Source organism: Punica granatum, chromosome 4 (assembly GCF_007655135.1).
Source record: "Punica granatum isolate Tunisia-2019 chromosome 4, ASM765513v2, whole genome shotgun sequence".
Taxonomy (NCBI): domain Eukaryota; kingdom Viridiplantae; phylum Streptophyta; class Magnoliopsida; order Myrtales; family Lythraceae; genus Punica; species Punica granatum.
This window is the reverse complement of record NC_045130.1, coordinates 37,145,512-37,158,492: the sequence shown is the minus strand read 5'-3', so window position 1 is coordinate 37,158,492 and position 12,981 is coordinate 37,145,512. Positions and strand designations below refer to the sequence as shown.

Below are 12,981 nucleotides of genomic sequence, written 5' to 3'. Positions count from 1 at the left end.
GATTCATGAATTTCACTTATAATAAAAAAATTATTTTCCCCTTTTTTAATAGTATAAAAAATCTTACTCGATACATACATATGTTTTAAGTTCGTATGTAAGAGAATCGTGTAGTGTAGCCTAACTTGCATGTGAGGGCACTATTGAGTCAAACTTTTTGCTAGATAATCAATGAATATTCATTAATAAACAAAAATGGATATAGAAAAAAATGTCCAAAATGATACATTAGAAATAGAAAAAATAGTAGATTTACCGAGATCGATGTAAAGGAGAATTACATATGACTGAAGCACATCGAATAAAAAAAGATATAGTTGCAGAGATCATTCCAGTTACTGTAATCCGTACTCAACCTCTTGCGATTAAACTCTATATGCATTATGGTGAAAATCGGTAAACAAAGCATTACGTAATCCTTATACAGATTGCTACTATTGAGAAAACGGAGAGGTAAAGTCAATAGGAGTCATGGACTATATTCGGTGCAAGAACCATTTACAGATTACAACATCTAGATTTAATCAACAAGTCCTAAACTGTTGAGTCGTACTCAATTACTACCCCTTCCTCGTGTCAGAATCATGAATTATGCGTTGAATAGTCTGTCGCTTTATCCTCTTTCTTATCCCCTTCTGAACTGCTTAATTAATGTACTTCCAATTTGCTCAAAAAAGAAAAAGAAAAATTAAGCTTCAATATTGGTAAAAAAAAATTAGGCTTTAACTGGTTAAGACTAGGAGTGAACATACCCAACAGTCCAGTCCCTATTACAACTATTTCGAAATGGGGCACGTAATTTTAGCTGGAAATAAGCAAAAATAGAATGAAAGTGCATGAAAGCAAGGGGAAAGAACAACTAAAAGTTGAGAAAAGAGAAACAAAGAAAAAAAAATTCTGAAAATTACAATCAGAATGTGCGGAGAAGCTTATAAATTAGGTATTAAATATATAATTTATCACTCGAATGGTTTTTCTTAATTTCTTTTTTCGATTATTAGAGACATGTTTCCTAATTTTATTCATTTAGTAAATAATGACGATGGATGATCCAAAATCGTATATGGCAAACTGGCCAAATGTGTCTATTAAGTTGGGACAATCGACTGCCGATGTACTGTTGTTATTTGGGAGATCTTTGTGTGGGATATAACCTGAAGTTCCCGCCGAATAAAGAGTGCAGAATTAATAGCAGAAGCGGGTTTTAGTATTACCACCAGTTATTGATTTTAATTTATCCAATCTAAGTATCCATATGAGACGTCTTAGCCTTCGAGAACCAAAAGAAAAATCGGAGATCTTCCAAGCTCCTATTATCTCACGTAGATGGTGCGTGTGACCGAACGATTAACAGAGCTTGGGGACCTCTGACATATATGTAAACCGTAGAACCACTATTCCATCAAAAGTGGTAACTGTTGGAGAGAGTTATGGAAAGAATTGTGGGATGATTAATGGATTGAGCAGTTACTAATAAAATTGAGGAGCAACGTGGACTTAATATTGGGAATTAATTTAATATTCAAAGAATCCCATTTGACCAAATATGGGTTCATGTTTATTCCAGGACTCTGATGTCTAATATCTTTTCATTTGCGGATTTCTATTTGAACTCATAAATATTTCGAGTTATTCCAAAAAAAATAAAAATCGATCGATTCGATCCAGTTGAAGTGGAAGTAGCACTGGCTGAAGTTCGAAGTGAGGATATTGGAGAAAGCAAGAAGATTTAGCTAGAAATTCACGATTTTATTCAGAAGTAACTTGGTCCAACCTATATTGACGCACATATGACTTTAACCATTGCTAGCTATCGGTAAAATAGCAAGCCTAGTGTACATGGCGAGCTCACGTACAACATCCGTATACGGACTAATTATCTTTAGATCGAGGACTTCGGTTTGCCTTAGTTCTGGGGCTTGACCTCTGTCGCCATCTGAGCAGCCTCAGCAGCAGAAGCGCAGCACTTGCACCCCCTGTGGTAGCCACCGCCACAGCAGCCATAGTGGCACCGCCCACGTCCGCCTCCCCCACCACCACCACCACCTCTGCCTCCCCCACCACCCCGTCCGCCTCCCCCACCACCGCCACCACCTCTGCCTCCCCCACCACCCCGTCCGCCTCCCCCACCACCACCACCACCACCTCCGCCTCCCCTGCCACCACCACCACGTCCGCCTCCCCCGCCTCCATATCCGAATGGGTCGTTGGCGTCATCTACTCTATTTGCTGTATGTTGATCGCATATGAGTATATATGTTGATGATAAAATCAGCGGGCACGTAAAGAGATTCTTAGAATGACAAGATACGAGGAACTCTACATATATATCTTTATCTACGTAGGCACAAATATATAGGTATATATATATATTAATTAATGCGTCAAATGGTTCAGGTAAATGTTATCGATTATTACTGGACGCGCTGTTAAAGTCTAAAATGGGAGCTCACCATCGTTCTTTTCGGTAGAGGTTGTCTCGGCCAAATCCCGAGCTGCCGTGTCTGACGCGAGGAGGAGTACAATGGCTGCCAGAAGGCCGAGAAGAAGGAAAACTCTGGAACTCATCTTTGTCTCAATGATATTTTCTCAGTGCAAATAAGTGAGAAGTAGGGATGAGAAAATCGTGCCATATTCTTGCCTTATTTATAGATTTGAGGCTGAGATGATGACAATAGTACTCCATTGAATATAGCCATGCATGTACCAAAAAAATAATTATCTATATTTTCTGGGTCATTAAATCACATGTTGGTTATGACTAATTCTCATTCAAGATCCGACTATGACCTTTACCAAGATATTTCCAGCAATCTTTAACCACGCGAAGCGTAACTTATCATCATATAATCCACACTTGTGACAACTTATTTATTTGTTTTCAAGTAAAAAGAGAGATGATGCACGATGTATATATATATAGATTAGTCTACAATACCTTGACTATATTCACTTATATATGGTGAGTGTAAATTACTTGTATTTTTTTCTAATACTTCTTTTCGGTGAATACTCAAGTACTCGGAAGCTCAATGAACTCTAATTAATCCACTTTGAGCCGGACCGATCCACTATGAGAATAAAGCTATCTCAATATCAATTTTCTTCATCCATAAAACTCGATCCGAAAATATTACTTAAGGGGAATATGAGGATTAAATCCAGAACTTATTGATTCTGAGTCGAAGATTATGCCACCACGCTAAAACTTTTTCAATAATTATTTTTTAATTTAAATTCGCAATATCAATAGTGCAAAAGTCAACAGTGTATACAAAAGGGGGCCCGGCATTTGAATCATTCTCAGGCCTCGTGCCAAGCTGCAATTAAGGCTGGCCAAGGCCCACTGAGGGGTGACTGGGCCCTGAGACGTCGGCATCCTATTATCTTATATTATTATTATTATTATTATTATTATTATAGTAAATTACACTGGTAGTCCAAAAAATTTTAATAATGTATCAAGTTGGTCCAAAAAGTTTTTTTTTGTTACTTGATGGTACAAAATGTTTTAAAGTTGTAATATGATAGTACAAACCGTCATCTCGTCATTGACGCCGTCAAGCGACGCTAATGTGGCCGGAATAGTAACATCTCTCTCTCTTCTTTTTCTTCTCGTCCTGTTCCTCCCTTCCCTCGCCCTGTTCTCGAAGAAGAAGAAGAAAAAAGAGGAGAGAGAGACAGAGCTTCCCTCGCCCTATTCCCAAAGAAGAAGAAAAAGAAGAAGAAGAAAAAAAATAGGGGGGGAGAGAGAGGGGGGTTATTGTTTCGGTCACGTTTCGGCCATGTCAGAAAAGGACTTGACACGTTTCGGCCAAGTCAGCGTCGCTTGACGGCGTTAATGGTGAGATGACGGTTTGTACTATCATGTTATAACTTTTAAACATTTTATACCATCAAGTAGCAAAAAAAACTTTTTGAACCAACCTGATACATTATTAAAATTTTTTGGACCACCAGTGTAATTTACTCTTATTATTATTATTAATTATCATATTATCTTCTTGCAATGGCATGTTCTTATCATTCACTAATTACCGTACATTTGTTTCACGAAATTGATTTTTCTTTGTAAAAGCATTTATTTCAATTTTCTTGGAACAAATATAGATCAACACTTTGCCATGGCGAAGAAGTCAGTAATGTTTTATCCATATCAATTTAATGAACTGGCAAAAGAATAAGAAAACCCTCCTCTAAGAACCACATACATAATCAAAAGAGAATGTAGCGTAGTAGCGCACACTCTCGCTTATTGATTTAAATGTCACGGTTTTAATACTTAGTGGGACTACCCGTGTCTATTTATTAGTTATTTAGGATTTGTCTTTTATTGTTCTAGGATTTGAGCCTACTTTGTAACCGAAAAAAGAAAGAACGACGTACATAAATTAACTAGAAGGCTGAAATGTGAAATCAGCCAATTTGAGTTGAAATACCACGTTGGGCCAAAAAAGAGAAATTAGAGCCTAATTGTAGGTCCATTAGATAAAATTTTGTCATCGGCCCAATCGGATAAGGTGGTTTCTCCCGTTCGAATGAGGCCATAAACTCACCAGAATCATCTTGAAATCAGAACAAATTGACATGCAATTTAAAAAGGGAAAAAAAAAAGAGAAAAAGATAGGCGAATGGGAATTATAATATAAGCATCTCGGAATAAGCTCAGGGCATCTAATGATCGGTTGAAAAATCTCGTATAGCCTTTCCCAAATTTGTAAGATTTTTAGTATAATATCTCCACCTTTCACTACTAACATAACTCCCGATTGAAACAAAATTTTAATTGAAAATAAAAAAGGATATAGCGCAATAATGCATACTTAATTTCATATTCAATGAAATAAAAAACCCAGTTCAAACTCATCCATGAAGTAAAAGACCTTCGGAAATATCAAAAAATGCAAGAACCACTCAACACACGATATAATAACTTTGCGTAATAGAATAAGTTCAAGAAATCTTTATATGCACGTACTCAAATAAATTCATAAGTTAAAAGTTTATTATAACTTTGCATTATTACGTGATGTAAAAAAGAAAATGTATAAATTTCTTGAAGATATATATATGTATATATATATATACTCTAGTGAATTTACACGTGCGTTGCATGTGAAACCTGTTTTGATAAAGTTAAAATACATAATACTCGAACAACATGATACATGAGAAAACTCTTTTAAAAAAAAGAAATATATAAATTATAATTAAATTAATAATATATATTTTTGAATGGATTTGTGATCATTTCTAATCATAAATTTATTCTCACTTTAATTTATAAATAATAAAATAAAATAATTAATAATATCTACGATGACAAAAAAAAGGGTAAGTATTTGGCCATTTTATTATTCGAAGTGAAAAGAGAGATGATGCAAGATGTATATACACAGGTTAGTCTCCTTGATTATATTCACTTATATATGGTGAGTGTAAATTACTTCTTTTCGATATATATCATGGTATTCGAAAGTCTAATGAACTCTGACTAATTCATTTTGAGGCGGGTCGACTCACTATGAGAATAAATCTCTTCCAATATAAATTTTATCCATTCACAAATTTGATCGTAAGACCTTACTTATGAGGAATAGAGCCGAATCGTTTAAGCCAATTCATGTTGATTAAATGAATTACTTGTTGACCCAAAGTGATTTGCATAACTTAATTTTTATATAGTTAACTTAAATTATAAGTAAGTTATTTGAAGTTTTTCTAAATAAATTTACCATACATTATTTTTAAGTCAATGGAAGTTAGAATTTTCAACGATGTATATGCTTTTGGCCGTTGGGGGCTGAAAGCTATGTCTATGAATTATTGTTTTCGATGGAGTTGTCAATCTTATCTCCTCTCCCTCTCTCTCGCTCTCCTTCCCTTCCCTCTGCAAATTGATCATCAGCTTCCCACTTGATAACAAAATCGCTGTCGGAACATCGGGCTCGTTCAGTATCGTTTCCAATTCTTAATGCATGCTCGTTGTCCTGTTGGACCAGGTTTTCGTTGCTCTATCACTGGATTATAGATAGATAATGTTAGGAATATATATGTAAAACTCTCACATTATGGGACCTTACTGTAAATTTGTACAATTGATTCACCATATATACTTCCTATGGCCACCCACATAGGATAAGGCCTCGTGGTTGTACATCTTCGTTGGTCAGAATCTTATCTCATAGAGATCTAGGAATGTAGGGTCTCCAATACCAATCGTAAGAGCTCTCCCCGGACACTAATCTAATAAACTTCAATTCGGGTGTTATGGACCGAATAAATAATCTCGAAAATATTACACTAATATGCACACTCACCCACGCTTCTCACTCTCACACTGTCCCTCTAGTTCTGTCTTACTCTTTATGCTCTATAAAAAAAAAATGAAGATTTGTATAAATTATACCTTTCGTCACCACTTTATCTCTAATTCTAATCTCCCCCTAATCAGACATTGGAGAAATCTAATGAAGATCAAACCCCTTCCCTGGAGAGTAGACGTCATCAATGACACGATGTAAAAGCATCATTAATGACGTATTCATTTATTTTTCTTTGGATTAATTACACCGTTTAACCTAACGTTCGAAAGAATTCTTAGTTCTAGTCCAACGTCATTTTTTTGCCCGAGATATCTCAACGTTGCTAATTTGATGTCACCATCTATCTCCAGGGGCTAAATGGTAAAACAAAAATAGCAACGTTGGAATAGCTCAGATAAAAAATTGACGTTGAAATAAATCTAAAAATATATATTACTATTAGGTTATATGGTGTAATAAATATATTTTTTTTCAATGACTTATACACTTGTCCTCTCAATCTCTCATAATATCTATACGCATTCATCTGCCCATTGCTTTCGTGATATCTCGCGCAAAACTTTCATTGCTGTCTTCTTCTCCAGCAATTCTTCGATAATCCTATTTAATTATATGTAACATGAGAAAAATTGATATTAAATTTCAACAGATAAATAAGTGAGTTTATAAACATATAAGTAGGGAGTGGATCATAAATTTGTATAATAGAATAATTATATTGGTTCTTGGTCACGTTACTTTGAAAAAAATAATAAATTTTTGTCATTTTTCTAGCAACAAAAGATTCCGAAAGATAGATAAGTGGAGTCGCTTAAGGGAAATGAGTTGGTTCCAATCACCAAAAAAAAAAAAAGATATAAAAATAAGACAAATCAATTCGATATTTATTAACATAATTTGTCATCAACCTGCAACAAAGAAGTTTCGGTATGGTAACAAAATTCGTCATCAATCTGCAATGAAAGAGGGTAATCATGTGTTCAACTATCATCAGCACGGAATGCCCCGTTACTTTGAATTTTCTAATCCAACGCGGCATCTTGCTTATAACCGTGAAAATCAGAGAGAACAAAAAAAAAATTATTGTAAAAATCATTAACTTTACACTTTTTTTCAAATCTAGCACGAATTTTTGAAATGACACGTAAAATCACAAACTCATCACATTTAACATTCCATCAATCATTCCGTTAATTTTAATGGATTTTACTGAACGGCGTCACGTGGCACATTTGGATTGACGGAATGTGAGTTGGTGATTTCATGTGTCATTTCAAAAAATTTATGCTAGATTTTAAAAAAAAATGCAAAGTTATTGATTTTTTCAGCGAAAAAAAAAAAGAAAGGCGAAAATCAGAGAGAATAAGAAGACACGAGCTTTTCGATGTTTGGGCCTGAGTCGCTCCTTTTTTGCAATCAAAGCCCAGTAAGGTCCATTTCAGTTGGATTTGAGGTTTCTCTCGCACTGAAGCTCAAGAGCTCTCCTCAGGCCCATTATAAACTAGAAAACCTAGGCCCAATGATGAAAATCGGCCCAATGAAGAAATGTGGTCCATTTCAGTTGGATAATATATAGGTTCTTCTTAGAGAACTCGATAAATTAACTAGCTGACTTCACTTAATGTTCAAATCTCACAGAGGAGGAGGGCACCTCGGTGCCCCAGTGCAATTCGCTAGTAGCCGGAGTTTTTCTCTTCTTTTTTTTCGTTACAAATGAGATCTATGAATTTAGGATGATGTAGTAGAAATCCTAATAATTAATAAATGAATATGAATAGTCCCCCAACGAATTCGAATTTGGAACTTCTTAGCAATCAAATGAATTTATGCGCTACTGCGCAACACCCTTTCTAATAGTGAAGAGAAATTTAAGTTTGACTTTCACCTAATGTTCTTAGATTCTTACATTAAAAATAAGGTGACGAATAACAAAAGTAGATTGCAAAAAAAGAATCGATAGATTTGCGTGAAACCGGCGGTTTATAAAGAATTCATAAGCATTTGAACATGCTATTCATCATAATGTTCTTGGAGCTCAGTTTACCATCCATCATTCAATCTTAACAAGAGTGATTCAAATCCTTAACATGGTGGCAAAGTACGAGCCAACTTGAGCACAAATAAGCAGTACAACAGTACCATCGGCTTAGCCTAAAGAACACCGAACTGAGCTGCGCATGAAGCAATGTCGTAGACATATTACGACCAATTTAATCGTTACTTGTCGGTACGTTTCGATTGTAATGCTCCAAAATTCCAAATGATGGTCCCATGTAAAGCAACAAGCCCAAGTGCTTTAGAAATGGAAAAGGAATAGAATAGACATTAGCCTCATCAGCAAGCAAAACACTTTTATCGGAAGGCCAATGGGGTAAATCCCATGTGCACAAAAGCAATCTGCAGCAAGGCGAGATAATTGCTTCAAGTGGAAAAGAAAAAACCATAATTGCAAAACCAAATGTTATCGAATCATTCATTTTTCTTTGCCTCTTCATTTACTAGCTAGGAGAACACACAAACCAAGTACCAAAAAATTATAAAAAAATTATCGACGAGAATAATTTTAGTGCAATAGCGCGCGACTTTACTACATCCCATTTCTCGGCTATTTTCTTTCATTCGTTATTTTCTCAAAATAAGATTCATCTCTATCCCATTACCCATCTGTGAGTCCTTTCTTCGCTTTTCAGCATCAATTATTTGTAAATCTTTTTTCCCTTGACAGAGAAAAGCTTTCCATGTCCAGCTATAAAGCTCTATCCAACAAGAAGCAACCTCATACCTATGGAAGCCCAACATGCCCTGATCCATATATATATATTTTTTATTATAGTATAAAGTGTAATTAATTAAATCAATTAGCATGTTCTTGGAGAATATAAGAATTCAGCATGCATAACTGAGGTGAGGTGAACGCTAGTAGTTAAAACTAAACCACAGCTCGAATTCTCGGTTTCTCGTTCAAGATGGGCCTTAAGGGAGAGCTGGTGAAGAGTGTCTTCTCGAGAAGCCGCTCGGGAGCTCAAGACAGAGGCAATGTGAGTGGCTTCCGCCATTCTCCTCCTCCGTTCTTGATATTGAAATCGTTTTCCGGGATTGAGTTTGTGACGATGGTCAATCTTGCAGGGAAGGAAAAGTAGTGTTGAGAAGAGGAGATGGAGCTCCGTGAGATCCTACCTTTGTGGAGAGGAGTTGGAGTTCGACTCGGTGATAGCGGAGGAAGACTCTGCCTCTGTTAAGAGCTCCGAAGCGACCGTTACACAACCCGTAACAGGTGATGTTAATGCAGGAGAGGGCCTTGAAGATGCCGGAATAACAAAGGAGGAGATCCTGCCTCAGCCGCAGCAGCAGCAGCAGAATTCTATGTCAAAGCTGTACAACAAAGAAGATGCAGCCGTCGTTATCCAGACTGCATTCCGTCGGTATCTGGTCAGTCCCCCCGTTTACGTGATCCTACTAGATAAATCTTTCCATTTCTGATCTGGTGTATGAATCTATGATCAAGATTTACATCTAGGGACACTGAACTGTTCACATTGCAGGCTCGGAGACTGGACGAAGCAAAGAAGTCGACCAGTGGACACAGGGATGATGAGCTTCCCGTGGAGATGGGAAGTCCAAGAAAGGCGGAGTCCATTAGCACATCAATCGAAGTACAGACGGGGAACTCTATCGAAGTCCTATCAGTTCGAGATGAAAAATTACTGGTTATAGGCAACCGGATGCAGCATAAGGCTCGAACTACTCAAGTCATGAAGTCAAAGGTAAGACCACTAAGATAGTCGAGGTCGGTTCCTCGACATTGAGGCCAAGGCCGTTAGAGAATTAGAAGCATTGCTGATTTTGCAGGAAGACTGGGATCACAGCACAGTGAACAGCAACATATCAAGGATGAGAGTTCAGCACAGACTCGAAGCACTGACCCGGCGCGAGAGAGCTCTAGCATATGCGTTCTCACAACAGGTATACCTCGTGCAACACAACCGCCGGGACCCTGATACAAGGGGGAAAATAAATTGTCGAGCTCACCCAACTTGATTTTGCAGCTCAGGGTCTGTTCCAAGAAGAGGCAAACGAAAACATCCGATGGCACAGAACCGGACATGGGTTGGAGCTGGCTGGAGAGGTGGATGGCGACCCGCGAAAGCTCCATAGCTGCCGGTCCAGGCAATCAGAGATTCATAGTCGGGAAAAGATTGCTTGATCTGGCAGGGGAAGAAAAGGAAAGCTGCGGATCTAATGAAGTGTCTGTTCATTTTGATTCCGTTTCACTGACAGCAGCAGAAGATAGAGACTGCTCGAAACCAGGCATCAACGGGAATAAAAGCACCAAAAACATGACAAATCATAAAACCTCGCCGGGGCGACAATCTCGAAAGGTGCATGCCCAGCTAGAACCTCAGTTACCCTGTAATACATTTACGAATAATGATCGAATTGCACAACACCTAGCTTCAACTAAAAGAAACAGCAATTAACTCGGAGGATCAAGACCTTTCTCATAAAATGGGGCAACCGTACGCTAGCTTTTTCTATACATGCTTTCTCTGTCACTGGAACTCACTAACATGTTGAACGGACACTATTGCCACAGGTAAGCAAGAAAGATTCCCGAAAGAACATGGGAACCGGGATCGATAAGAAGCACAAGCAAAAGCTAACGGAAGGGAAGAATGAGAACGAATGCAAGGATGCATAATCTTAAAATATGCCATAAGAGTGGCTCCGGCCATTCATCCTGCCAGTAACCAAATATTCTCCGGCATAAGTTGCTTGACCCTACATAAAATGCATCATACCGGTGCAGCTGTTAGTATATTGCTTTGAAATCAAGCAACTTCCATTTTCTACCACATAAACTCTAAATCGATTCCAGCTGTTGATGCAGCCACTCTAATTCGAATGACAAATAAAGGATTCATAGAATAGAACCCAAGCAAACATAATTGGATTCGAGAAATTCCGCAAAATGGCAGATTTATGAAGGATCAAAGGGTAGAGAACGAGTAGTACTACATGAAACGCCAGGACCTCATCATTGTCATCCAGCAATCCAAATATATACCGCGAAACCCGGAATTTCCGCGGGTTCAGTATCACCAAGCACAGTGCAATAGGTTGAAACATTACAGCTAAATTTCAAGTGCAGTAAGAGATTTATCGAAAAACCTAGTATTTAGATCTTATCAATATCTTCGTCCTCGAACTCAACGTAGTCGTCGTTGGGCCCTTCATCCTCCTCGTCGAGACCGCCAGCAATACCCTCATTGAGACGTGTGTTCTCGGGCAGCTCCCCATATGCCTTGAGAAGCCTGGCCTCATCGGGCATGTACTTGAGGATCACATCAGCCTTGTCGTCCTGATAGTCACGGAGGCCAACAAGGATGATATCCCCGGCAGCAATCCAAACCTTCTTGTGCATCTTCCCTCGGATGTGGCAGAGACGCTTGGTGCCGTCAATGCACATGGCTTCACAGCGCCCATTTCCGAGCATACGAAGGACCTGGGCATACTCCTGCCCGTCTTCCTTGAAGACGAGCTCACGCTTTTCGTCATCGGCTTCGTTCTTTCCTCTCTTCCTGTTCTTTCCTCCCTTACCCTTGTTCTTCGGCATGGTTACGAGCTCTGGTCAAAACACACAGATAACGAAAAGACACTCAATAACCTAAAACCTTAACTGCACATCAAGAATCGCTATTATCGAACCCACCCAACTAATCAAAAAACAATTTTGGAATCTAACCACAGCAAAAATAGGCTTTTTAACACGATGAACTGTAACAGATGAAGTTTAATTACAAATTACGGATTACGGATCCTGAAGAACACGGACAGGTTCGGCAGAATTAAGGTGCAAGAAGTACAAAATAGAGGAAAAATTAACAAAGACAACTATCTCGATAACGCAATCAACGATCACAACAGATAAGTGTTCCGAAGAGAAAGCCGGATGAGCGGACTAACATTTCCAGAGAAAAAGAATCAAACGTTGCGTGTTCCAACACGAAATTGACGAAAACCTAGACAAGCAACCATCTTCGAGCTAATCGGTCAAACTGAACTCGATATCAGCACGGTTTCAGCTCGGAATAACGAAACGAGAGATCGATATATCCTGTACCTTCGGTTACGCTGCAGATGGAGACGAACGCAAGGGAAACCGAAGCAGCCGAGGAAGGTCTGATCGGAGAGGAGGAATCAATCCGAATTCTGAGGAGAGAGAGTTTCGCAGGTGTCTCCAACCCTAGCTTTATATTTTCTCGAAACTGAAATGTCAAGGCGGTGGCGATGGGCAGGTCTGAGTATTGGGCCTTCTGTTGGGCCCACTTTCTAAGGATGCTGACTCGGCCCAACTTTCTTGGGCTTATATTTAAATGGACTCCGGGTAACTCGTATGGAAAATAGGGTAGGATCCGGGTATTAAAATTAGAAACCGGCGAAAACAGATTCTGGTTCCAGTTCTTGCGGTTCCTGCATATAGGGTACCAGAACTGAAACCGGAACCGGTAATTAGACTCGATAATAATTTTTCCTAGTTATATTCAAATATATTTCTCCATTTTACTTTACCCTCTTCCCTTCTCTGTCTCTCTCGATGGAAACTTCGCATTCCTTATTGTCGACAGCTTCAATTCGACGACGATAGTTGTTCCTC

General features: G+C 38.3%; 3 protein-coding genes across 3 annotated transcripts; 1 reads left to right on the top strand and 2 right to left on the bottom strand.

Moving 5' to 3' along the window:
* Nucleotides 1-1,728: 1,728 nt before the first annotated feature.
* LOC116203102 (rRNA 2'-O-methyltransferase fibrillarin-like) lies at nucleotides 1,729-2,634 on the bottom strand. The gene is made up of 2 exons (XM_031534765.1): nucleotides 2,454-2,634; nucleotides 1,729-2,229 (listed from the first exon to the last, which is right to left on the bottom strand). Exons 1-2 carry the CDS (start codon nucleotides 2,566-2,568, stop codon nucleotides 1,907-1,909), a joined length of 438 nt encoding a protein of 145 aa, XP_031390625.1. The 5' UTR covers nucleotides 2,569-2,634; the 3' UTR covers nucleotides 1,729-1,906.
* A 6,461-nt stretch (nucleotides 2,635-9,095) lies between these two features.
* Nucleotides 9,096-11,144, top strand: LOC116205336 (protein IQ-DOMAIN 1). The gene is made up of 6 exons (XM_031537909.1): nucleotides 9,096-9,364; nucleotides 9,453-9,755; nucleotides 9,869-10,090; nucleotides 10,176-10,289; nucleotides 10,373-10,705; nucleotides 10,921-11,144. Exons 1-6 carry the CDS (start codon nucleotides 9,293-9,295, stop codon nucleotides 11,023-11,025), a joined length of 1,149 nt encoding a protein of 382 aa, XP_031393769.1. The 5' UTR covers nucleotides 9,096-9,292; the 3' UTR covers nucleotides 11,026-11,144.
* A 142-nt stretch (nucleotides 11,145-11,286) lies between these two features.
* LOC116205338 (eukaryotic translation initiation factor 1A) lies at nucleotides 11,287-12,605 on the bottom strand. Its single transcript, XM_031537910.1, has 2 exons — nucleotides 12,448-12,605; nucleotides 11,287-11,951 (listed from the first exon to the last, which is right to left on the bottom strand). Exon 2 carries the CDS (start codon nucleotides 11,938-11,940, stop codon nucleotides 11,503-11,505), a length of 438 nt encoding a protein of 145 aa, XP_031393770.1. The 5' UTR covers nucleotides 11,941-11,951; nucleotides 12,448-12,605; the 3' UTR covers nucleotides 11,287-11,502.
* Nucleotides 12,606-12,981: the final 376 nt, after the last annotated feature.

Excerpts from the sequence above, each read along its gene's own strand:
- LOC116203102 (XM_031534765.1), bottom strand. The coding sequence starts at position 2,568 with ATGAGTTCCAGAGTTTTCCTTCTTCTCGGCCTTCTGGCAGCCATTGTA. Across the intron at positions 2,230-2,453 it reads CTCTACCGAAAAGAACGATG|CAAATAGAGTAGATGACGCC; the intron begins GTGAGCTCCCAT and ends ATCAACATACAG.
- LOC116205336 (XM_031537909.1), top strand. The coding sequence starts at position 9,293 with ATGGGCCTTAAGGGAGAGCTGGTGAAGAGTGTCTTCTCGAGAAGCCGC. Across the intron at positions 9,756-9,868 it reads CTGCATTCCGTCGGTATCTG|GCTCGGAGACTGGACGAAGC; the intron begins GTCAGTCCCCCC and ends TTCACATTGCAG. Across the intron at positions 10,091-10,175 it reads CTCAAGTCATGAAGTCAAAG|GAAGACTGGGATCACAGCAC; the intron begins GTAAGACCACTA and ends CTGATTTTGCAG.
- LOC116205338 (XM_031537910.1), bottom strand. The coding sequence starts at position 11,940 with ATGCCGAAGAACAAGGGTAAGGGAGGAAAGAACAGGAAGAGAGGAAAG.